Here is a 25,722-nt window from a genome sequence, read left to right as displayed (position 1 = left end):
TGTTAGCAGCACATCAGTCACAAAACGCCTTTGGAGAGGTTTTCAGTTCTTGGATTCGGCATACAAATGAATTCTTTATGAAAGCAAATGCAAAACTGGCCTGGTCATTTCCAAATTACATAAATTCAGTTTTTCTAAGGAAGTTTTCCCTATGTCTAGCAATGACATGCTCACCAGCTCAAAGCAACTGACCCAAGAAACTGATTGTTCATTTGAGCAATTCATCACCACAGACTCACTGAAGGCCTTGTTGCTTTAACATCGTAACTAGTACTGTCAAGAAACTGAAAAAATAAACCAAAATCACCTTCTAATACAAACAGGCTTTGTCAATTATGTACATACATGTGCAGAAGAAAAACTCTAAGTCTTCTTTCTAAGGCAAGGAATTCATAAACACAAATACTAATATTACAAAGTAGAAATCAGCAAAATGGGAAAAATAAAATTTGTAGTTTTTTCAACTGTGAAAGCTTCACTAAAAGCTATACAGAATATGCAATGTGGTCTTTGACTATGGAGAACACATGCATTTATTCAAGAGAACAATCCCACTGACATCATAAGTAAACTCATGAAAGATTTGCAGGGTCAGCGCAGGATTATGGACTGAACCCCACAATTAACGTTCTCAGCATGCAATTGCTTTCTCCCAAGTCATTCACTGCGCCCCTGTGGATGCCACTGCAAGATTAGGGCTCATGGAGAAACAAGAATAACAAACAAACAAAAAAAAAAACCTCACATCTCTGCAAACAGGCTGAGCATAGACTGACTCTTAACTGGTATTTACTAACATAGGAAGCAAGACTCTTGATGCACAGACATGCAAACCTACACAGCAGCCCAAAAACAAGGGCAATTCGCAAGGTCAGGATGTTGGGCTTGACACTGACCATAATACCTCTAAAATGCAAGAATCCTGTCTATACATATAGCTACTTAAAGTATAATTCACAAATATACAAGTTAATCTTTATAAGTAAAACCAGACCACGCACAGTAGGATTATATTATCTTTGCATTATTGTAAGATTAACTGGGTTCTAAAAATACTGTAATAGAACCATATTGTTTTGGCTTAAACTGACATATATAAATTTCTCTGACATGAATTATCCACAACACAATCAACAAGTTCATGAACATGTTCAAGCTCAAAGCATTTCAATGAAAACACAAGGAAAAGGTAATAGGATAACAACTACATTGGGTTACTGTTGTTACATCGATATTTCCTCCCCATGTAACCTTTATGACCCAATAACAATATATTTCTAGAAATGCATTAATCTTCAAGTAATTAAAAAGCGTGAGTTAAAATGAGATGACCCTCTTCCCACAATAAATGTAACAAACAGTGTAACACACATCTGTAACTAAAATTTTATAGTCAGTGTAGGAGTCAGACTCAGAACTGGTGAAGGCATACAAAGCTCACACCAACCCTGATTGTGGTACACTGCATTTATTTTTCAGAAGAGGGGCTCAAGATAATATTTCAACTACTATATTTTCAATAAAATAAAAAACCACAGCACAGTGACACAGAACACTAATGAGTCACCCTGAAATCCAGCCTGCTTATACATTTTGGCTGGAGGAAAAAAGGCTCATTCAAAATTGAAGCTAGGCAAGTTAACTATAAAATTGAGTTACAGTTGTGTATCAACTGTCTTTTTATAGCTCTAGTATCAAATCAACTTCATTCAATCAAAAAAAAGTTCATCCATTTATCTTAAAGAGCTATGAACCAAGTTATGAATGCAAAGTTGAACTCCTCCCATTTTTCACCAAAAATTGATATTAGAGATAAAGCAAATAGATTATTTTAAAACTCAATATAATGAAGTCTTTGAACCCAAAAGCCTCTCCAAAATTAACTTGTGCTGTGTTCCACTTACACACTGTATCATATTCTTCATTTTGTCACTATGTGCAAAATAGATCCTGTAACACCATTCTTCGTTAAATTACTATATAAACAAAGAGGGCCAGGAGATCAACCATATTTCATGTCTGAGATGACAGGTCTTTGATACAAGTAATGTTTTTGGTTGAATATATGACATGGTATTTGATCAGAAACATTAACTGTCTTGCTGTATTGAGCATTTGTGCAGAAAAACTTCTGCATGTGGTAACTGTAATGAGATTCTCTATTTGTACTGTACACTTAAGCTGCACTTCGATGATGCTCCTTTAAAACCTCAGTCTTTCCACAATTTTAAGCTGCTTGATAAAGTTTCCTACTAAAATGGCATGTGCAACTAAACTGATGATTAACAATGTTCTGTAAAACCTCTACAAAAAGAGAGCTGCTATCTCCATTTGAGGATTTAATATAGAAATTATATACTGTAACTGTATCTAGTTGTAAGAAAGTCAGATTGTGAATAATTAGAGTCACTCAAGAACAGACTACGATGCTACCAACTATTTCACTGTGACCTAGAAGATCCAGCTTTGCCCTCCCATAGATTTTCATCAGTGTTGTAAAGCGAAGCACAGCAGCCCCGTACAAGCTGATTTTATGAAACTAAACTATTTTCCTGCTAACAGTGAAACATTTAAAACCAGAATTGAAGCATGCAGAAGGAAACAGAGGGTAAAAAAACAGGGTTGGAAAGGGGGAGCGTGAGGAATCCAGAGGACAGGAAAGAGCTCATTCCACCTAGCAGTGTCTTGAAAGGGCAACCACAACAAGGGAAAAAGGCAAAAGAATATTGATCCTTAAAGCTCCAATGCCTACATGTACTCACCAAGTGGAGGAAAGCCCCGAGCAGGGCTTGTATCTCGACTGCTCTCACGGCTGGTATCACGACTGCACCCCTGACTCATGCTGGGTCGGGGGATACGACTGCTCCGTGCTAGCATGCAGCATGGAGAGTTTCAGAGAAGGTGAACAAGTTTAATGAGGACAGAAAGCTCAAAGTCAAGTCACATTTCTGTTAGTTACGGTAATTATTACATTAGTAATTACAATCTGCAGCAGCCTGCTCAGGCTCTTTACAAACCAACTACCTTACATGCTGAGCGGTGTTTGTGATGTGAAATTTGAGCAGCATTAATGTCTGGCTGACAGTCTGTTTTTGTCTTAAGCAATCCAAGTTTTGTTATTCAAGTAGAGCAGCAATCTTCAATCATTTAGGGGAGCTCTACTGTTGCAAAACAGATGAGGCTGAAAGAAACCCTTCTGGAATATTTCTTCCTTAATTATAAGATAAACATCCTTCTGGAACAAAATAGTAGATGAAAATTTTTTTAAGTAATCATAATACCTATATGCTATTTCTACATAGATTTGCCTTTCACAAGGATAATTTTGCCATGAACAAATATCCTAAGGAAAAAAAAGGTGTACTGTACAGACTTGCAGAAATATCTTTCTCTAATGAAAGGTACTGGGAAAAGGCACTTAGAACCTGAATACCTGAAAGACAGGTTAAAAAGTGATTTGAATTTGAAGAGAGCAGCAGAGCTTCAGATATTTAACAGAAGCTAACTTCTTGCTCCTCAGGCATTTTCTAAAAACTTATATTTATAGTTTTACATGCACATAGATCAAGATGTATGCACACTGAAGGGGAGCTTTAAACTATACTCTTTACTTTGACAAAACTCTATATGTTTGCAGATGTTTGAAATCCTACATGTTTGAAAGATGTTTGCAGAAAGGTATTTAGTAAGCTTTATACCTGATAAAGAACACAATATTTTCTTAGGGAAAAGAACAGTGGTTAATTGCCAGGAGTTTACCCTGAAGAATTTAATGACGAGAGATTTCCTTTGCTGTTTTGAAAAGGCAGTAGCATATTTTAAGCGTTCAAGAAAAGCCATTAAAGAATTTTCTCATGCACAAAGTAAATCCTAATCTGCCAGCTTTGATGACAACACAGCAGAGGTACATATGCGTAATATGAACATGCTAATAATTTGACACTATCCCTGTTTTTATTTTAAAAAATGCCATTTGCATGCTTCAGAATATATATATATATTCTTATAAATGTTGGTTTTTACAGAGAACTTATATGCCTAGACTCAAGCTAATGAAGTTCCTCTACAGTGTTTCTGTGGTCTCATATACATTGGGTGTGTTAGTATCCTTCAAGCAAAACAGTACAGAACAAAATAGAAACCTTCATATTTGGGTTTTTTAATTCAAATAGAAACTTCTGCCAGATTCTTGGTTTGTCAAATCCCTTCCAGTTTTGCAAAACCCAGTTCATATCTCTCAGCTGAATTAATGGTTCTGATGGTTGACCTTGGATGTCAGACAATACAAGATGAGTTATTAACCAAGATGATTAGATCACCATAATGTCTAATGGTTCTGAGTGAGCTAAATGGTCCTAAATAAGACAGACTAAATTATAAGAACTGGATGAAACTAGGGTCCATGAGTACAATAATCTCACCTCAGATGTACAAGGAAAAAAGCTGATGGGTAAACTACACATAAAAGTAACACACTAAAGTCTTGCACACAATACTTGCTTGAAATTGCACACTCTATAGAAGCAAACTTCTCATTCTTGGGTCTCATGCTTAGATGTAAATAATGGCAGCCTTCAAATCAGGTTTGCACAAGCAGTCATTTCTCTTAAGCAGAGAAGATCTGCCAGCCTTTTCTATAATACAACCCTACTAAAAACTGTAAAGGCTCTTAAGAGAGGGAGAGATGTGAATGATTAAAAAAATTAATGGATGCACACAATACATTCTCCTTCCATAACAGCTAACAGCAGCAGCATGAAGTATGAAGAAAATGTGCTCTAACTGCATGAGAACAGACTAGTAGGACAATGCTACACATGTAGCACAATACTGACTGTACAAACAGAGCACCCTAAACCAAACACTGGTTACTTCATGAGTAGTGGTCAAACAAAAGGCTTGCATGTTACTGGATACAAACACAGAAGAAAGGAAAAAAAGAATGGATAGAAAAGAACTGAAAGATGAGTCTGTTGTGAACTCCCAGACACCTGCCTCACATTTTTAATACTGTGCTGTGTAGAGAAGGTTGTGTATCAGCTGCTCAGAGTATTTCCTTTAGACACTGCCAGCAGTGTTGTAATGTAGAGAAGTCTCTCATACTGTGACAGCCTGTCTCTGTACTGCAGGCAGCAGAGACGACAGACACAAGTCTCAATTTGAGAATTCTCAACCCCCAAAAGTTGGACAGAAATCAAGTAAATGAGTAGCAAAATGGATTAAAAGGAGTAATCAGAATGAAAGCAGACAGTGTGCCCACAGTCAGCTCTGCTGTGAGAGAGCCTAGGACAGGACAAGGCTGCATTGTTTTTAACAATATTCAAACTTTCTAATGTGTACTGTACATCTAAGTTTTACCAACTTCATCTGGAAAGTCACAGCACTTAGACATGGCTCACATCATTACTGAAACACACCAGTGGAACACAACAAATGTAAATATCACTAGCAGAACATGATACTGCCCCTGTTTACCAATCTACCACTTGGAAGAAACTTGTATTTCATCAGGGTGTGAATTTTAATGATTCTTAAGTGGAGAATGAAAATCAGCAGAGGCTTTCTTTAAATCAATACCAGCATTTTAAAGTCTGAAATGCTGCCAAAACAGCCAAAGGAAAGCTCTGCAGTGGGATACACCCTGTAGAAGCAAGTCAAGAACTGCCTTCAGCTTTCCAATAAACACTCATAGCATAACCAGAGAGAGTGCTATTGCAGGAAACTGATAGCCAGCTGTGCCTGCTCCACTTTTTGGAGAATGACAAACTTGAATCTCTCACTCCTTTCAGAACCAGCTGTGCCACATGATCTGCTGAGCATCCAACAGAATTAACTTCAGGCACATAACTTTCAATCCATGGGAAATGGACATCGCCTTTTTGAGGAGATGATCTCCTTCAAGGGACCCAAAGAAAAGCTCAAGATTAAGTGGACTATACTCCTCCTTCCCCAACTATCACCACTAGTCAAACTCACTGAGGAGATAGTAAAGGTAAGCTTAAAACTGAAGTGTCATAAGCAGGGCTATACAGGTGACCATGCAGGACCTTGGCACACCAAATGTGCCTCTTTGAAAACAACTTCTTCAAGGTTTCCAGCACACTGAAGGAACATTATTCATGGATACCTGTGGTCATCATGGAAACCTAAGCTAGCATCGATTTACTGATGTTAGAGCCTCTCCATGAGGATGCCTGTTATTATCTTGCTACTGCCCCAGGAGGGCCTGAAAAACTCCAGTGGATGGTTCCCGTATTGAAAACCAAGGTGAGTGGGAGTCTATTTAATGAAATGAACAAACAAAATAAAATATCAAGGAAATAGAGAGACTGAAGCAACATAATAAGAAAGCATAAAATACTGTTAGCTACTATGCTATAAAGTAATAAATACAATGGAATAATGATATATAGCTGACAGTGCAGAAGCTATCCAATCCAATATCACCATTTTCAAGATTCAATTAAAATACTGAGCAGTAAAGGCAACACGAGTGTCAGACACGCCTGTTCCCCTAACACCCCAAAAAGAACAGGCTGTGGCCATCAACCCAGGGAGGGCAGGTGTAAGCCACACATTTGATACATGTCAGAGCTCTCTCCCACTCTCAAAGAACAAGCACTGACTGTCTTCTCAGGGAGCACACCAGAGAAATTAGATACAAATTACTCTTTCAAAAGAATTCAAGGCTCCGTAATGTACCTGAAAGCAGGCAACCCAAGAGTGAGGATTTTTACACAAGGCAATTTCCCTTCAGATGCTCAAGACTGTTTCAAATCAAACCACATAACGTGATGATCAGCTTAAGCATGGGTGATGGTACTATCCATCATTCTTTGCTTCCTCCTAAAAAACACCGCTCTCCTACAGAGTGATAGCAGAACAATTATCTCCAGTATTTGGGGAGGCACTTTACATTTTAAAAGCAGCGAACAGAAAAGCACAATTTCATACAGAGGCAATAAAATAGATCAGACATGAGAAGAACACTGAATTTGGAAAAGCAATCACAATGAACATGAATTATTTTTTATGAATCATAATGGCATATGCACTGAGGTGTTTTAAAATTATTTCAGTATACTAGAAGAATGAATAAGATACTTCTCTATTAACAATCTACTCTAAATAAAAAGGTAGACTAAATGTAAAATACATTTGCTAAGACAACAGTTATAAATTTAACTGCCAACAGTAAGGCTATAATTTCAATCAATTTCAACTTGCTAGAAAAGTCTTTGGAGATAAAAAATAATTTAGCATCAGTATCATTTAAAGTGTTCTTCTTTTACATTAGTTTCAAACTTATAAAACAATTTCTATTAAAAAATGAAAATGTTCAGACAGCACATTGAATACCTTTTCACCTCAGTTCGGATACACGAAAGTTTTATATACGATGTTTACTCACCTGACCTAAAAAAAATGAATCTGCTGATAAAATTTGAAAATTGAAACTATTACAGAAGATTTACATAACAGTCACTGAGACAAGAATATTGAAAGCAGAACAATTAAAGCAGAAGTCTAAAACATCGTCTAAGAATGCGGCTCCAAGATATTAAGGATGAGAGAAGCAAACCATTTAAGCTGCAAAATTTCTCAGATAATCCAAGAAGGTGCTTTTTGCCTTTGATTCCAACTGACTGTAAAGATTGCTCAACTCATTTTAGGACTGAGACGTTGATACCAAATGAGGTTTTTCTGCTGTGATGGTTATTCACGACAACTGTTTTTGCCGTCTGATCTAATAACATCACTCATGTTGAATTTCAAACAGAAGATACATCATGACATCTTTAGGCTTACTTTGAAAGTATAGCTCAACCTGGAAAATTAAAATTACTCTCCAATAAACCACAATCACATTAACTTGTCAGATGAAAAATTCAGAAGAATAACAGTAACATAAACAGTTTACTAGTCAACAGGAAGGACCCTCCTTCAAGCATGCTGGTCAGCATGTCACTGCAGTGACTGTTCTTACCTAGTCCTATTCTGTTGGGACTTGTCTCTCGACTGCATCCCTGGCTCCGAGGAATCTTGCTGCGCTTCTCTGAAGATGATGGCACTGGCTGGACTCTGGATGTTCCGCCGCTCAGGCCACCATAGGAACTTCCTAAGAGCTTACCCGGAGAACTAGACCGGCTACCAGCTAGAAGAGAACCAGAAATAAGGGTAAAACAATTAAAACCCCCCAAGATTTTAAGCACACTGATGGCAAAACTGGAACACAATCAGCTCTCTATAAAAATTTGATCCAAATCACTCAACAAACTAATGGGAATATTCCCTATGGGCTTGCAAGGAAGACCGAGGAAAGCCCATGGACAATAAACATGGACATCAGCAACTCTGCCTCTATGAACTGTGCTTCCCACTGGGGATCAAGCCCAGACATTGCTGCACTTGAACACCCCAGCTGGCTTTATGAGAGCTTGTGGAGGTGCTGGGACAGCCTTGCTGCAGCAATATGGAATTCACAGGCTGCTTCTACTCCTCACAAAGCAACACCAACAAGCCTGTGTGGAGAGCTGTGCTGCAGCTGCCGGCTTCTGGCACAGGTCACCTGCTGCAGAGGAGCTCAGGCATCTTCATTCTACACTGCAGTGGTGGCATTACTTTCCTACAATAATTCAGTGAAGGAAAATAAAAAAAAAAACAAAACCAAAATCCAACCAACATAAAAACCCCATCACATCTGAAGAGATCAGCACAATAAGGGTAAACCACGTGAGCCTGTCACATTTGTAGAGATGATGGTTTACTTAGGTCTGGTTGGTTAAATCTAAGCTATTAATTTTTCAGATGAAGAAAATTTTTAGCAAGTCAAATAGTTGGTCTGTTTTATCTTTTCTTCTCTGTCTGAATAGTCCATAGCAAGTTTACATTTCTTCTAAGCCTTGTTGTCTGTAAGAGAATCTACTAACCAAGATTAATTTACACCTTTACATTCCAGCTGCAGTAGATATCTCTATCTGAAACACTTTTGCTGTCTAATTCAATGAGATGACTGATAATTTCTTTTTTTCCCCTCTGGGTCTTCATTTGCTAAGTTGTTTGAAAATTAAGTAATGCTAGCTTAAAGGTAATCATAAAGAAGTAATACTCTAAGAGTAATAGATTCAAGACTATTTTTATTTTTTTTTTTGCTTCTTCATGTATATAGAGTCCCTGAAAATCTGCTGTTGCCATTACCATTCCTGACATTCAATTTATTTGCTAAAACAGTCAGGAAAAGTATACTTGAAAAGGTTGCAAGAACATACTCAGGCAAGCTCACATTTTGAACTGATACTCATGTTGGTTTCTCTCTGAAAAGTACCTACGCATCTCACAAAAATTTCATTTCCAGATACTATTAGTACTAGCAAGAGTTAAAGACTCTTCTCCTGTCTTAATTTAAGAAGATATGCAATTCTATTAGTCTCATGGACAATGCCATAACACATGTATTATACACTTACTCGTCCCCTCCAATTTCTCAATCAAAGCCATTCTGAATCAATACTTCAATACTGTGTGTGGTGCTGGCTCCATTCTCCCCACCCCCAAAGTGACAGATGCCAGTCTTACACAGAGCACCACAACCTAAAACCAAGACTCTTCTCAGGTACACTGCTGTGATCTCACTGATGTCAGCAGGGTTGCACTGAAGTAACTGGAAAAAGAATTTAGCACCTGGGGTTTAAGCTGCAGCAGTGAGAGTGCTTCAATGTGCAGAACGTATGCTTAGCATGTTTGATTACTGGGAGAAAGCAAAGTCACCTGCCATACACATTTTGACTTATGACTTTAAGAAAATGCCTTTTAAGTCTCACGGTTAGGAGAGAATGAGGGACACTAAAAGCTTAGCAGTTAAAAAATGTGAAGGAAATAACATGAGAAAGCAAGAAAGGGAAAACATTTCTTACCACCAGCAGGATTAGCTGATCTCGATCCTTGATTATGAGGGCAGACCAAGGGACAGGCAAAAAGTGGATTAAAAGACAGCAAGACAATACTGCGTTCAGCATGCGGTTTATGCTATACACAATACACAGATTTATTTACAAACATGTCACTCCTAAAGCCTCTGCAGAATGCAGTGAGTTAATGTGCAGATGCAACTAAATTTCCCAAGGTTGATCAGCTACTTAGTAAAATGTCAACCAAGACACTGAGACTCAAGTTCTGCTCTAAATTACACCCCAGCCCAGTATGAAAAATTTCAGCATGGTTACCCACTGTGTGGGCATGGAGAATTTGGTCCTGTGACTTATATTTGAATTCATAAATTATTTCAAGCAACTTGGCTTAAGGATAAAGAACACATCTGATTGGGCTAGGCTGGAAATGGGATTCAGCAAACTAGACCAAGGCAGCAAGTTCAGATATTACCATCCTGAATTTTCATAAGGCATTCTATAAAAAAAAGTAAGACCATAATATCTGAAACCTTCAGATATTTAACTATTCTTTAAATACTTCTGAGACTTGTCTCATGCAGTCTGACCATTTTTCACCCAGCTAAGTTTAGGAAAAAAAGGGCAATTTCTGGATTTAGATCAGTTTTAGGTTCAAAACTTAAACAATCAATTTATATCAGCATACCTAAGCCCAAATATATCTTTGAGACCCCAATGTAAAGATTTTCATTTGGCCCTATTCTCAACATACTACTACTTTCTTCAGCTCTCTCAGCTTAACACAAGGCTACAAACTGCTTCTTCACCTCTCCAGCATGACAGAGCAAAGCAATGAGAGAATGAACAGAGAAGGGCTTTTAAATAAGGGTACAAAGCAAGACAAGTCCTCAGAACAGACAGATCCTTCAACAGACCCCATCTCCTCTTACCCACAAGGCTGAAGGTCCTCAAAACAGGGACTAGCCTTCTTCCTACCCCCAATTCCTTTTAAAGTTTGAGTGACAAAATTCTCCTTAGATGCACATGACAAACATGCAGCAGCACCATATGTGTGGTTCCTAGGGGAAAGCCATGCCTCGCCAGGAAGCCAGAGAGCGCAGATGTGTCATGTGAATCAAAGCAGAACCCTTTTCCCCATATCTACACAAAATAGGTAATGTCCTATTTTAAACTGATGCCAAATCCCATTAATTTTAGACAGTTCACGTGTCACACATACAGAAATAGTCACATAAGCAGGAGAAGCTTGGTAGAGCAAGACCCCAGGACAGCAGTCAGCTACAGTCACAGGGGGTGTCTCAGCAGGACTCAGTGCCAGCTATTTAGTTCTACAGATGACAGCGACATGAGATTCTGCTGCACAACCAGTAAATAATGGTAGCAACTTAGCACTCGGATTTGGGGCCCTGTCTGTCAGCAGGAGCACACACTGCCACATGGGGATTCATTTTATTACATGTCCAAACACTATTATCAGAAGTGAGCCCAATTCTCAGCTGACACTACTGCAGTTCAAGAGAAACGTATTAATAACTATTTGTTCTGCTCCCCCAGGAATAAAACAATTCTTACGCTGGGACTGGGAAACTACTTTAGCCCGGCTGCGGCCTCGAGTATCAGCAGGCGTCGAGGTGACACTTGTGGCACTGCCAGAGCTCTGTCTCCTCGTACGGATCCGACCTGGAGGAATGCAAAGACAATCACACTGTTAATAAAAGGCAGCAGCAGTGTCTAACACACTCTACACACAATTACCCAGGGTATACAAAAGAATTTTATAGGAAGAGGCAACACCTTTTATTGGGCTGGCTGAGACGCAGGGGAGGGAATGGAAACAGCCACAGTCCATGAGTCCAAAAACTTCTTTGCTCTCGGTAATGCTATCAGCCAGTTTAATTAAAAAATATTACCTCTCTATAGCCTTTGTTTCTGTTCTATAGTAGCTTCTTTATAAAGGATCAACAACAAAAAATGTCAACCTCCTCAATGCAGCTTCCTATATCAAATTATTACTTTCTGAGAAGGTGATCACACTTTCAGAGACAGGTGTGACAGATGCCCTCCCAAATTCCATCACTGGGATTTCCAGCTAGCTGTTTGGTGCTTTATATCCTGCTCCCCCCTGCGCAGGATGGCATGCACTCCTGCGACACTCTGTCAATGCAGTCTGACCATGCTTTTATTTCAGGCTCATTGAATTTTCCCTGTTTACAGATCCCTCATATTTATCCAGAGATCAGTGTAACTTGACTTGTAATGGAGAGTCCCATTTAACACAATCAATGTTGTGGAAAAATGATTCTGTGTGCCTTCTCTTTATTTAAGCAGAGAAAGGGTATAAAGTGTTCTTGGTCCTTTTTTGGTCCTTTCCTCATGAAAAAGCCACAGACATTTGAGCTAGGAAAGCTTACAGGGTCATCAGTTCACCCCCTTCCTGGGGCAGGGTCATTTCCTACAGAACATTCTTTCCAGTGCTAAGCTTCAATTATCTGTCTCTAGTTAATGGGAAAGAAATGATAATTAAGAGTAACACAAAGAAAGCCTCCATCAGTACTTTTCAACACGTCCGTTCCCAGCCAAATCTGAAGTTGTTTCTCAGGACTCATGCCAGTGCTATCCTGCATTCAGAGGATGATTTCAAGTTTCAGGTACAATAATAAAAGAGAAAAAACCCATATCAGGTAAGGGAAGAGTCTAGACAACTGCACCCACTGGTTACAGATATTCATCTCCTGCCCTCTTGTCTCTACCATAAGCATACAGAGAAATATGAACAGGGAGACACACATTTCCCACCCAAAAAAACCCAACTTCACATAAGGTACACATGCAGGACAAGACAATGGCAAGCAGCCCAGGCTGAACAATTGGGAGCTATGTTCTTCTGTGAGCTCTCAAAATATTCATAACATGGTCTGCAAGTTTCTGCTAGACACAAAGAGATAAGGAGATGCTTAACTTTGAGAAGAGAGGCTAAACTTGTCTGCAAGGGAAAAAGCCTACAAGACAGCTCTACTTCAAACCTCTTCACCAGCACCTAGTTTTAAAACAGCTCAGTAGGCAAAATACAGGCATGTACATTCAAACAACTGCTTATAAATGAGACACAGAAGAAATCATTAGCATAAAACTCAGAAAACACAAACAAAACGTTTTAATCACCAGCTTAATTAAACAAGCTCTGAGCAAGTCCACATGGGTCCAGCAGTCACCAAACTGGTTGCTGAGGTCTTACCACCAGCAAGGCTGCAGTTCTCCTCTACTCTAGGACAGTCTTGCCTCTTACAAACAGTCAGCCTGACACACAATCAGAGGCAGCCCTAGAGCTTTCCGCTGGGTCACCCCCATCCCGTGCAAGTTTGGCACAGCATAGCTACACACAGATGAGCAGAGCCACCCTGTGACTCGTTAACAAGGCATGGACCCCAAACCCCACCATGGGCTTTGAGGAAGAATTGCTTAGGGAAGGAGGCAGACAGATGTCACACTCTTGTCAGAAGCCTCAAGACTTCCCCTCATTTCTCACATCAAGAGGGCATCGTAGTAAGACAAGAAGTTAAACCTGACCAGTCTTAGGAACCAGTAATGGAATTCACTTACATCCTTCCAGAACACCAACAGGAGGCCTTGGCATTACAGGAAGTCCTGGGGGGTAACTCAAGCTGAAATTCACTTTTACACACAACAGCAGACATTACTGGAAGACATGTTTAGTGATATGTATGGGTCAAGAAAGGGTGAGAAGATACTGATGTCTCCTCTTATGCACAGACCACTTAAGATCCTCAGAATTTTCTGGATTTTTCTGCATCTACAAAAAAATTTATTTTTTTTGGTCTCCATCAGTAGGTGACTAAGAAGGAGAAAACCGGGACAATATGTATTCCACCTTAAGAAATACAAAGCCTAAAAAAAATCTATAAAGAGAAACTAAGATTAGCTTCTGATAACAATTCTAGAGGCTTTAAAAAAGAAAACTGAACTGAAGGGTCAAACTTAATTAACATGTGATTATCAGCAGGATTAGAAACAGAGAACTCAAGTCCTATTCTGAAACCCTTGAGAGTTAGTGCACGGATTCCTACCAACTTCAGCAGTTTCTGAATGAATAAATGCCCAGGAACAAAATTCTGCCTCCTTTTGGAATTAGATTTGCACACTGATTTTGGGCTAATGGGTGTCAGAGAGAACAATGTGGGACAAGGAGTTGTTCTCCCACAGGAGGAACAGAGTGCCAACACTGATACTGGTTTTCTCATCCTTTCAGACACTGCACTGGACTTGCAATGTGCAAACAGATTTTCACATATATTATACCAAGTACAGCATGCATATATTGTAGTTGCAATATGTAGATATAAATGTGTCTGCTACATTTCCCTAAGAATTTCATGTGCAAACAAGAGTCTGCATTTACACCCAAGAGTTATTTGCACATAGAACTATGCGTGTGGCTTTATCTCTATCATTCTAACCCAGACAGAAAAACTAATTTCAAGCAGGACTGGAAAAAACATATCAAGTAAGTTATTTAGACTTTGCTATTGTTGTTTAACTCAAGCAAACACCTCCCCTCCCAAAACTTCTTTGCTTTCAAGTGGGTTTGTCTCCATATCTAGCTCAAACTGCAGATGTAGCAATCCATATTTCATAATCATTATTTTCCTGCTGCTTTTAAAAGCATTACTGCATCCTGACAACAGCAGCACAGCAAAGGAACAGATAAAGACTGCCCCAACTAATTTCCAAAAACCATAAAAGTATTTCCATAAAAGAGCCCTTGATCTAAATTTGATACGTGACACATTGGTTGGTACAGAAAGGATTTTGAAAGACTCCATGCAAATGCTTTGTGTTAAGAAACCATTTGTGGATTTTTTAGGAGGTTTTGGTTTTATTTCTTGAAGTTACTGTCATTTTTACAACAATGGTTCAGAATCAACCCTGAAATGTCTAACATATGTTAAAACCCAGGAAGGTTGTCTTGGTTTTTTTTTAAAAGGAACAAGTGAAGTAAGATTCTATGATAACATTTGTGCTTTACAAGAGGCCTCACCTGACAGCATTGCTCTGAGCTCTTCTGAGTGGACACTGCACCATCCCCATTCCTCAGAACAGACAAGGGCTTTGTGACACTCAGCCTGTGCATTACACTGAAGAAAATGGCTTTCAAATAGTCTAGAAATGGTATGTTATAGCTCCGCAACTCAGTTTAATCAATTCCATGTGTGAATAGTGATACCTACAACCACACAAGTTACATATGGAAGCACTGGGATGATAATGGTCTCTCCACAGATCAGGTTAAAGCATTTAGGGTACCCAGAAGTGGAGTTTTGCCCCACTTGCAGAAAAACATCACTGAAAGAACCTCTAGTTCCCCCTATATGTATCGCTGCTAAATGTCACGTGGACATCTGAGACACAGATCAATTAAAAACATGCTTTACATATAAATCTGTAAACAACAACTTTCTACAACTACCATTGGAATGGTTACCATGCATATTCAGCACTTGTCCAACATTATATTAGTGTAAGACCTGACTCTGCACCACAATTTTCCCCAAGAAGGAACTGATTCTTACTGGAAAGCATCAGATTATGCCATCTCTAGGTTTTGCACAAGAACTCCCTCCAAAGCAGAGGACTCAGTAAACAACAGTTGCTCCACTTTGCCCTACACAAATAAGCACAGGCAAATCAACTCAGCACTTGCAAAGGGATGGACCAAGAGAAGTAAGAAACCTGCTACCTGAGCAGTACCACAGTTAGTCACTACTTTGAAAGAAGCCTTGCCCTTGAGGACAAGGGAGAGCTTTAAGGCAGAGAAGAAATCGGGAATGGTGATTTCTTTAAACTTGTGTTACTCCCAAAGCCTTTGATAATGCACTCAAGGTGTCCAACTGAGCCTAAGTTATCTGAAAATTATAATGAAGCACATTTTATTGCCTTTGTGGTGAATAATAAAAACTATTGAAAATTGTGCCACTGATTGTAGAAACTGCTGCTGATTTTGTTTTAAACTTGCCAGTTTCAGGTCAAACCAGCATTTATGCTTCTCCCTTCAGGGAAAGGTTTGACTTTATGCTCACTTTGAAAAAAGGCAGCCAGATAACAGAAATGCTCTGCACCATTATTCTGTACTGAAAGTCAGCATTATGCACCTTTTTAAAATATTCCTTGAAAATCCACTTCATGATAAAACACGCAGAAACTTTTCTAAGGTTTCCTTTTAATCAGGTATAACAAACATGGCACAAGCGCTACCTCCCCAGCACTAGCCGTGAAGTACTGATCAATATAAAGACTTTATCTCTTTTGAGGTTTCTGTGTGCAAAGCCCTTAATGAAGTTCAGGGAATCATGATTGCTTTGACTGCCCAGACCCCATACATGAAGGGTCTGGGCAATCAAGGCATAACTGTGCACTGCATGAAGACCTGCACAGATTTCACTGGTATACAGACTCACAGTACCTTTCCATAAGGAAGCACATTCCAGCAACATTTGCCAGTTGGGATGCCACTACTTAAAACCAAAGGACTGACACTCAACTCAACTTGTATTCTTGCTACTGGCACAGCCTACTCTATCTTGCTCCTGGTTTGAGCTGCCTGGCTCCTCACCAAACCACTGAGGAGAACCGAGGGCAAAGCAGATTGGAACTGCCAAGTCCACACAATGCTGGCTCTGGCTGAGGGGAAGGTGCAGAACTTTTACACTGCAGCTACAGAAAGCCATGATGGGAACCAGACTGCAGATTCAATGTCAAGTTGAACCACACAAAAAACCACGGGGATTTTCTCTTAAAGACTTACTGGTGACCTGCAAAAAACCCCAAACAAACCACAGGAGCATGGGTGTAGGTGGCACTTCTGCTTTATATTCTGTTTCCTCCTGTATTTCCAGAGCAAGGGGATGTTTTTCTCTTCCCCCACCCTCTTAATTTTTACGTTTATGTCAAGAATATAAAATTTTGCCTTCCTTGTAGTTCTTGACAAACTCTGCAATATCAGAGAGTTGGCAGAAGACCTTTCTCAGCCTTCATCATTCAGTGTAGGACACACTAAATCCTGAATAAAGGTTGTTTTCCCCTGAGCCATCTCAAAGGAAAACAAAGATGAAGAGTTTCCAACAGTGATTTACTCCTTCAAGTACTCTGGCTATTAGTGTACTGTGTTGTTATAATTCTCCCTGATCCTCACTGTCCACAAAAAAGAGAATCCTATAGCAAAAAAATATGAGATTCAGTATTTAACACTAAGGGGATGGTAAACTCCATTTTTGAAAGTTCATCTCAATCTTCCTTGTCTTAAGCAACTTGCTGGTTTCTATTACAGAGTTTTACCAAATTTGATCTGCTTCTAATATAACTGAATTGAAAACAATAACCAAGTAAAAACCCCACCCTTTTGCTTTATGGCAATAAAGCATTCAATAAGCTAAAAAAAAAGGTATTCCACAGGACAGCTGTTGTAACTTGCTTACACAAATACTATTACAGCTAAAGAGAGGACTGAGAACTGCATAGGGTATTCCATAAATTAACATTAAACCTTAAACAGTTCAAAGCTAGGTCAGAAATAGAAAGGTTTGAGAACTGGGATGAAAGGAACAAGATAAAAGGGTCAACAATTAACAAAACCAAAAAGCCCAGTATTATAACAACTCGGAATTTTCATCCAATTCACGACTGATTTAGAAATCGAGGTGTTTAGGCCAACTTCATATTCCTTATCACTGACAGATCACAAAGCACAAACACCTGCCCAAGATGCAGAGCCAGTTCACCTCTCAACACCAAGTACCATATTCAGAAATGGTACAGACCTTCCCCTCTAAATAATAAATCAATGCATCAATAGTAGTCAGGAAAATAATGTGTCACAACAGTACAGTGGCACTTCTAAGACCACCACATCCAAATACAAGGAGCTATTGAGGACACGAGCACAGTCTCACAAGACAGTAGTAGATCCCTCGAAAAGAGACTTGCATTGGAAGAAAAGGGGTTTGTTGGGGGATGTAGTTTCTTCATTCTATGTAGAAAACATTCTTGTTTTCAACTCCTGTCTACCTCAGAAAAAGTGATTTCCCAGTGATCTTTTTTTGCTTGAGAAAAAAGAAATAAAGAACAAGTTCTGACAATGAGCCAGAGGAACAGACTGGGATCCTTCCCAAACTAGCAGGCTCAGTGTTCTAGTAAAAAAAGCGCCTTTCCTCCAACTGTCTTCAGTGTAAGCCATCTCAGACAGTTAACAACAAAAAGAGAGCTCAGGTTTAAAGAGGTTGACTAAATATTCCTTCCCTAGAGATCATTGTTTACTGTCCTCATTTTTCTGCCATGTGATTATCTCATTCAATTCTCTCACTGCCCAGTCTCTTCCCAAAAGCATTTGGCAGTTGTGACCTGAGCTTTGGATGGAAAAACACAGCAAACCTTTACACATCAAGGAGCAAGAAATCACAAGCTTTGTGTTGGGGGTTTTTTGTTGGGTTTTGGTTTTGTTTTGGTTTTTTTTTCAGTTTGGGCACAGGTCACCTTCAACCAAAAGCAGCACTTTAAATACAGAAACCCACATACAACTCTGACCAGAAGTCAAGTCATAAAAGCAGACTAGTGCTTATTAGCAGGGAGGAGCTCAAAGAGAAAGTGAAGAATACCCCATGGCATCAAAATGAGCAGGACAACCATGCAACACTTCATGCAGGTCACCAGTGAACATGGATGAGAACCAGATAACACTTTGAGAACAGAGACCAGGCAGGGCAGTACGACTGTGGACACACCTCGGTTACACAGAGAGACTGCTTACCCTCGGGTTTACTGGTAGTACCATCTTTAAGCAAATTAAAGAAAAATAAGGAGAGGGTTAATAGGGAAAAATCAGTAACATCAATAGAAGCGGGTACTGTATATTAGCTCCATAAATATGCAAAAAAAATTAATACAATTAAAGAAATGAAAAAAGTTTGACTGTGCAGCAAATCAAACCTGGATATATCTGAAGAAAACACTTGCAGGTTTTCCCTCCTGCAATAACCAACCTTTGCCAAACTCGATTTTCATTGCTTGCCTCACCATTTCTCTCATGGGAATGTGAAGATGATAAACATCCCTACAAGTTCAAAAGGAAGCAGGGTCCTTCAGGAGCAGCCATGTTTGCATCACTTAGAGTGAATTTGCTGCTTTTCTCCTACAGCCTAGTTTAAGAAAAAGACTAACTGTATTCAGTCTCTCAGCTTCAAGGATCAAGTTAGCTTTAAGTAGGTACTTCCCCCCTCTTCCGTTCTTCCTCATGGCATGACTGTTTGAAGGCAGTTTAGCCACTGAAGCCAGTGCACAGCACGACTCAAAAATGGCTGCACGTGCAAGCCCAAAAGCACAGGATCAACTTCACATTCTGTATTATGTTTCCACTGCGATGTATCTACATCTTGAAACAAGTATGAATAATTTAAATCAGAATAAGAATTCAATTTCTGAATTGAATACAACCAACACGTCTAAGCCAAGGTAAAACATTTCAGATACGAAAGAGACAGGTCTCAAAAAGGAATCTATAGAAACCATCCCTACATAATTCACCAAGTATATTTTATCAGATTAAAGACCAAATGCCCTACACTAAGGAGAAGAAACTTCTCAACTGACTCAGGAAGATAATCTATAGTTTAAATCAAGACCACAGATTCCTGACTTTTCTCCCTCCTGTAAAAGTAAGTTGATGACAAGTCTGGGATTACATTAGTATGAAACCAGCAGAATGAGAAACTAGCTCAGATGATCAGCTCTGCTCACAACAGAGTTGAAGCTCAGCAAATATGATGTCAATCACTGCCTTGCATTTCCTCCTCCGTTGACTTCTCCAATGGTATCTCCAGGAGAGAAAGATGCAATGCAAAGTGTGTTGTAAGAAACCCTGAGGTACCTGAAGGTGATATACAATGCTCTGAGAGAATAATGTGACACATGGCTATAATCCAAAGAGTTAGTATAAAGAACAGATACTTATATCCTGTCCGGCGGAACGGTAAGGCTGACTTCCTCTTGCTTCTGTATCCCTCTCTTTTGTGAAACAGAAAGCGATCAAACTCACCTAAGATGTACTACTCAAAGCATAAAACAATTAATGGAAAACCAGTGTCAGGAAAGGAGGGAAGGAGAAGAAGGAAAAGAGACAGAGGGACATGTCAAAAAGAATTGAGCAGTAAGTATTCTCCTCAGCAATGTCCCAGAACCATAATAAGTTCTGCTTTTCCCCAGAAAGAAGAGATGCAGACTATTATACAATTCAAAACCTATGAAGTTGCTTCAAGTTAGTTCTGTTATCATTTTTTTTTCCTTAATCCCAAAAGGCAAGAGATCACACACTGATCCTGGAGAGCTGGGAACTATCTTAAAGGTATGTTCTTCTAGTTAGAGTTTAATATTCCAGTAAAACTGTGAGGCACTTTCTTCTACTAAAGAAAGCTAACTGCCAGAGTAGAACACGTAGATTTACCTAGTGATGCGTATGACCCTGGGGGCAAGGCTGCAGCAGAACTGAAGGGGGTGGATGCTCCAGAAGACGTCACTTTTGACTTGGCACTAGCTGCTGCATTCACATCGACGTCACTGCGGGATCGCTGCAGAGATCCTGGTGTTGACACAGATTTTGTACTTACTGTAGATGCTGCAGATGGGAGTAGGAGATCCAGAATAAAGAAGATTAATTTTTTGAGCTGTGTGCTTCAAAGAGCCTGACAAGCAGTTTAAAGTACTATTTTTAACGCACCCTGCTGGTACTGAAATACCTCAACTAAGAATGCTTTATCAGGGCAGTGAGGGCTATCCCACACTGCATGCAAAGATATTTCATCAATGCTGACCTGATGCTACCTCTAAGAACTTTATCAGACACAAGCCTAAATGGTAAGATCAAAAAGGCTGTCAGGCCAGTAAAAAGAAATTTCTAACAGAATCTAGATGGGAAAGTTCAACCACAATACCCATCACTGGCTTGTGAGTTGCTGGCCGAAACAGACCTTCAGGTCCTTCAGTTCAGGTTCTAATAACTTCCTTCACAACACCTCATCTTCTCAAGAGGATCGTTGTTTCCATCACTTGTTGATGCTCACCCACTTAAGCATGAAGCTTGACTACTCAGCTGCAAGCAAACATGCATTTGTGTGCACAGTCAAGTAGGTTACACAACAATACCTCCTTGAATCAAAGGTCTCAGTAGGGTGTAGTGTATAGACAAACCAGCCAGAAGCTGATCTTGGTCAGGTGTAGAAGGCAGCTAATCTTTTACCAACAAACTCTTGATTATTATATTTTATATTAAAATGTATTATTTAGATTATTGTATGTATTTACTTAGGACAGAAAAGCTGTACCTAAATATTCCATCTGACAGTAAAAATAGATTAGCAACGAGATGGAATTTAACAATGTAAGACTTGTGTGCAGACACCTCCAGTAAGCGCTGAAACCACAGAGAATTAATGACAGAAAATTGTTAAACTGAAGGCACCACTAGACTATGTAGCTGTATATCTTAGCATCAGCAGTAGTTTATTTGAGTTATTACACAGCTAAACATACCTTGGCTACAATTTTCAAGGCTTTTTAGGCTTCCCTTCAGGTGTAAGCAATTACAGATTTACTAACATCCTTTAAAAGCATCATTTTATCAGCAGCTGATGCACAAAATATGGCGTAAAATCCAAAACTATTTAAAATTTTTACATACTAAGCTGCCATTTTAGGGAGCATTAAACAGTGATCAAAGTTTTTCTTTGCTTATCACAATGTCTGATATTTTCATTCTAATCCATCACACTTCATCAGCAACATCCAAGCACATTTTCCAGCTCCTGTTCTCACCTCTAGATGTAGTACTTCCAGTAGGACTTCTTTTGGCAGACAGTGGACGGCTGGAAGTTAATATAAATATTTATTAAAACAAAAGTACTATTTCTTAGTCATCAGAAGCAATGCTACTCTGTTCCCTCAGTACACAACTAAGTTAATAAGTTATTTATATACAGGAAGAGATTAACAAAGTTTATTCAAGAATAAATACAGCACCACCATGACATTCATTGTAAAAGCACTAAGAAATAAATTCATATTCATATTATTTATGTAAGAAGAGATTTTTAAGAACACTTTTTGTAGTTTTAAAAAGTTAAACCAATAAATTTTTGATATCATATTACACAGAAATCACAGACATTTGGAGTCTAAGTTAACTGTATCTCTAAGACTAGCTAAAATACATTCAACAGAAGAGTTAAATATTGACTTTGCAGTTACAACTCCAATTTAGTTTAGTCATTTCTTGTGTCTTGTATGGATAGAAGCAGACTTACACCTCTAGGATTAATGTGAAATGCAGAATCTAAATCCAGGCACTATTTTAAGCACACCTGAAAGGAATGACTAACAGTAACTGCTGAGCACAAACAGCTTCCTAGAAAATTATTTATGGAGTCAAGATAATGATTATATTTTTAAAGCCAGTAAGCAGTTTTGCTGGCTTTTTATTTTCATATAATGTTAGCTAAAAAAAATTATAAAATATATTTTGGAGTAACCAAGTGTAGAGTCCAAATGATGACCAGATGAGACAAAACTATGAGATGGCTCCCTCCAATTCAGTGGAGCTCTCTGTCTGCAGTTGTTTAAATCAAGAAGCAGTGAATGACACAAAGACCTACTTGAGACTCTCCTGGGAGCTGGAGGAGGAGCGATCTGACTGTGGCAAGGACACGATGCTGTCAGAGTTCTTCAAATGTGACTGCAGGGCCTTCTGGTAGGAAGACTCCAAGGTGTGGTACAAATGCTCTGCCTCTCGGCTGAAGTGACTGTGGAAACCCCAGTAACACCTGGAAACAAGGCATGATACTGTGAGCAAGCCCTTGACATGCTTTAGGGGGCAGTGGAGCAAAGGTACAGTCAGAGCCCTTTTCACTATTGCCATCAGTGGGCTCATTAGCCCAGGCATTTCAACCATCTACTGCCCTGTGACACATTTAAGACATTTCCCTTTTTTCAACCCATTGCATCGCTCAAGCAGCCACATGGAAGACAAACCAAATGAAAGAATCACTTGGTGCATTCATTGTAAAAACACAAGTAGCCAACAAATCTTTATTATGGAAGGAACCCTCATCTCTCCAGCTGTCTACTGAACATAGAAGATTGCAAACCCACTACACTGATATTAGTTTGGGACTGGGTGTTCAAGAGCTACTTCAAGAACAGACCAAAGGCAGAACACACATGCATGGGCCTGATTCAGGAAAGCACCAGGTGTTTTATTCCTTAATTTTAACAGTCCTCCTAGAATGCTGCAGAGACATATCTCTGTACTGAGTTGAGGTTGTTTACAGTGTTTTTGGGAAGAAATAACAAGGAAGAGAAAAGAGGTGCTCCCGTGGACTTCAAATTAGTGCCATGCTAAAAATAAAAGAGCATTTTAAGATAAGGGAAGAATTCCTCTATAGTCCAAATCTCCTGGCTGATAGCCAAACACCATTCACTCTCAGTACAAAGGAGATGAAGACTCTCAGTACTTTTCAGGGGGCAACTAATGGGCAGTTTAAGAGTACAATCATTAGCTCAAATGAATCAAGAATTGTTTGTGTGTGACAGCCAGTCCTCAGAGAAGCCACATACATTCTCACATCACTAGAAGAAAACAAATTTCTGTCTTACAATCAGCCACACTGCTATTTAATAAACATGGGAAGAGAGAATTAAGCATGCTCTCTGAAGTCTCATGCCATTCTCCTTGCTGTCTATTCAGATTAACTAGTCACCTGTTGTGAAGTCTCAGTGACTACTGTAATTTTCAGTGATGGACACACTGCCTTTTCAAAAGGATTTAAGCAGTCCTAGTGTGAAGCACCTCTGCTTATAACAGAGCATTTAGATTGATGAAATTTATTGTGCATTGATTTCATGTTTTACAGCAGCCTCTTTCTGAAGAAAAATGTTCCTGTAGTGTTCTGTTCAGAAGAGCATGATCCTGGTATATCAGCATACTACCATAAGCATGACCACACTAGTGGAAATGCATAAGATCTTCAACAGAAGAAAATTAATTGCGAATATTAAAATTTCCTATAGATAAACACAAAGATATTGTTTCAGTGTCATAAAATATTACCTTTATTTAGGGTACCGTTTCGCAGTGTATAAGCACAAGGACTTTTATTTCAACAGTATTAAATAACAATAGAATAGACTATTTCAATTGGATGGGACCTACGTGGAATACCTCGTTCAGTTGCCTGACCAATTCAGAGTTGATCAAAAGTTAAAGCCTGTTGTTAAGGGCACTGTCCAAATGCCCCTTAAACTCTGACAGGCTCAGGGCATTGACCACCTCTCTAGGAAGCCTGTTTCAATATTTGACCACCCTCTTGGTAGAGAAATGTTTGATAATGTCCAGTCAGAACCTCCCCTGGCAGAGTTCTAAAGCATTTCCACACATCCTATCATACTGCGCTTGATGTACCCCAAGCTGGGGTTTGCCCTCCTGGCTGACTTCTAATCAGCTGCTGTCAGCCAGCAGCCCCAGATCCCTTTCTGCAGGACTCATCATCCAATTTACACTTCTGCCCAGCATTACTGTCTTGTATACAGGCCAAGAAAGAAAAAATGTATTAGTAATAGTATATTTATATATAATATGCTTGTGTACTAAACAGAAATCTCAGTTCGTTGCAAGCAACTCAAACTTCAAAAAGAAAGATGAGGTTACTAGTTCTCAACTCTAGACTGTTAAACAAGGCAAGTGAGCATTTTACCTGCCCAGATGGAAAAAAAAATATTACAAGAACAAAGTGAAATAAGCACCATTACAAGACACAATACACGTAACTCAGCCCTGTGTGATCGCCTGCTATGGCATCTCCTGCTGAAACACACACTCCCAAGCCAAGGGAAAAGTTACCACCAACTGAAGTCAGGAGACTTGCTTGGACTTGTGTTTCAAGCATGCAATACCACTGGCTAACCACACAACAGGGGCAAAGAAGGGGAGGAAAATCAGACACCTTCCACTTACTTTCTTGCCTCTATCCTGGCTTCAGAGTCTGCATCATGAATTCCCTTCTTTATTGTTTCAGCTAACACTGATATGTGTCTGAAATAAGAAAGAAAACATTATCCAGCAGTTCAGAAAGATAAGCAACACTTATAAACAAACGGCTGATTTGATTTTGCCTTGGTCTCCAAAAACAAACAGTTCATCACATCCTCCCATTTTGATGTAAGATCCTTTGTAATCTTTATTTACTCTAACAAGACATTTTTATTTCACCCACACTGCTGTCTAGGAAATGGCAAGCAGCATTCTTCATAGATCTTTACTTAGCTATTCAAACTGCCTGGTTCAAAAACTCTCTCTTAAGCCTTAAATAGTCTTGCACAGTCTGGGGCTAAGGAAATTGTGTCCCAGTCTCTTCTCCCACAATTACTTTAACTGGTCATTAGTTTGAAGTAAGGCAGAAGCCTCAAAAGCTCCTGATAAGATGTGTAGTAGCCTTCACCTCACATCTCACTTCAGGGTGCAAAAGGAAAAAAAAGTTTGTTAAAAAAAAAACTGAATTCAGGGATTTGCTCAGACAGGTTTTCCAAGGCTGGCATAGGAGACACTCACCAAACTGACTGACAGAATTACAGGGACAAATGGTGTGTGTGCACATAAGTACATACTTTTTTTGGTAGCCAAAAAATCTCTACTAGAACTACCTGATACAATCTTAATCTCCTAGATTATCCTTTCTCCAGAATTAACCTCCTCAGATATAGG

The 25,722-nt window shown here is 39.2% G+C and overlaps 1 protein-coding gene across 14 annotated transcripts in view; it reads right to left on the bottom strand.

Annotated features, from left to right (window-relative positions):
• Positions 1-25,722, bottom strand: part of CLASP1 (cytoplasmic linker associated protein 1) — a 162,348-nt gene that overhangs the window by 60,509 nt on the left and 76,117 nt on the right. For 8 of the 14 annotated variants that reach the window (XM_018072562.2, XM_018072563.2, XM_018072569.2 and 5 more), the window contains exons 15-21: positions 24,976-25,053; positions 22,619-22,786; positions 21,783-21,832; positions 20,416-20,586; positions 11,481-11,588; positions 9,915-9,941; positions 7,988-8,155 (exon numbers count right to left, since the gene is read on the bottom strand). In XM_018072562.2, the coding sequence (XP_017928051.1) occupies positions 7,988-8,155; positions 9,915-9,941; positions 11,481-11,588; positions 20,416-20,586; positions 21,783-21,832; positions 22,619-22,786; positions 24,976-25,053 (770 nt within the window). Of the gene's footprint in view, positions 1-2,762; positions 2,871-7,987; positions 8,156-9,914; positions 9,942-11,480; positions 11,589-18,726; positions 18,751-20,415; positions 20,587-21,782; positions 21,833-22,618; positions 22,787-24,975; positions 25,054-25,722 lie in introns of all 14 variants that reach the window. The other 6 variants (XM_018072566.2, XM_018072571.2, XM_008922934.3 and 3 more) reach the window with 3 other exon arrangements.

The sequence above is a fragment of the Manacus vitellinus genome, unplaced genomic scaffold (assembly GCF_001715985.3).
Source record: "Manacus vitellinus isolate BGI_N305 unplaced genomic scaffold, ASM171598v3 scaffold_22_pilon, whole genome shotgun sequence".
NCBI lineage: Eukaryota > Metazoa > Chordata > Aves > Passeriformes > Pipridae > Manacus > Manacus vitellinus.
This window is presented reverse-complemented; position numbering and strand designations above follow the sequence as displayed.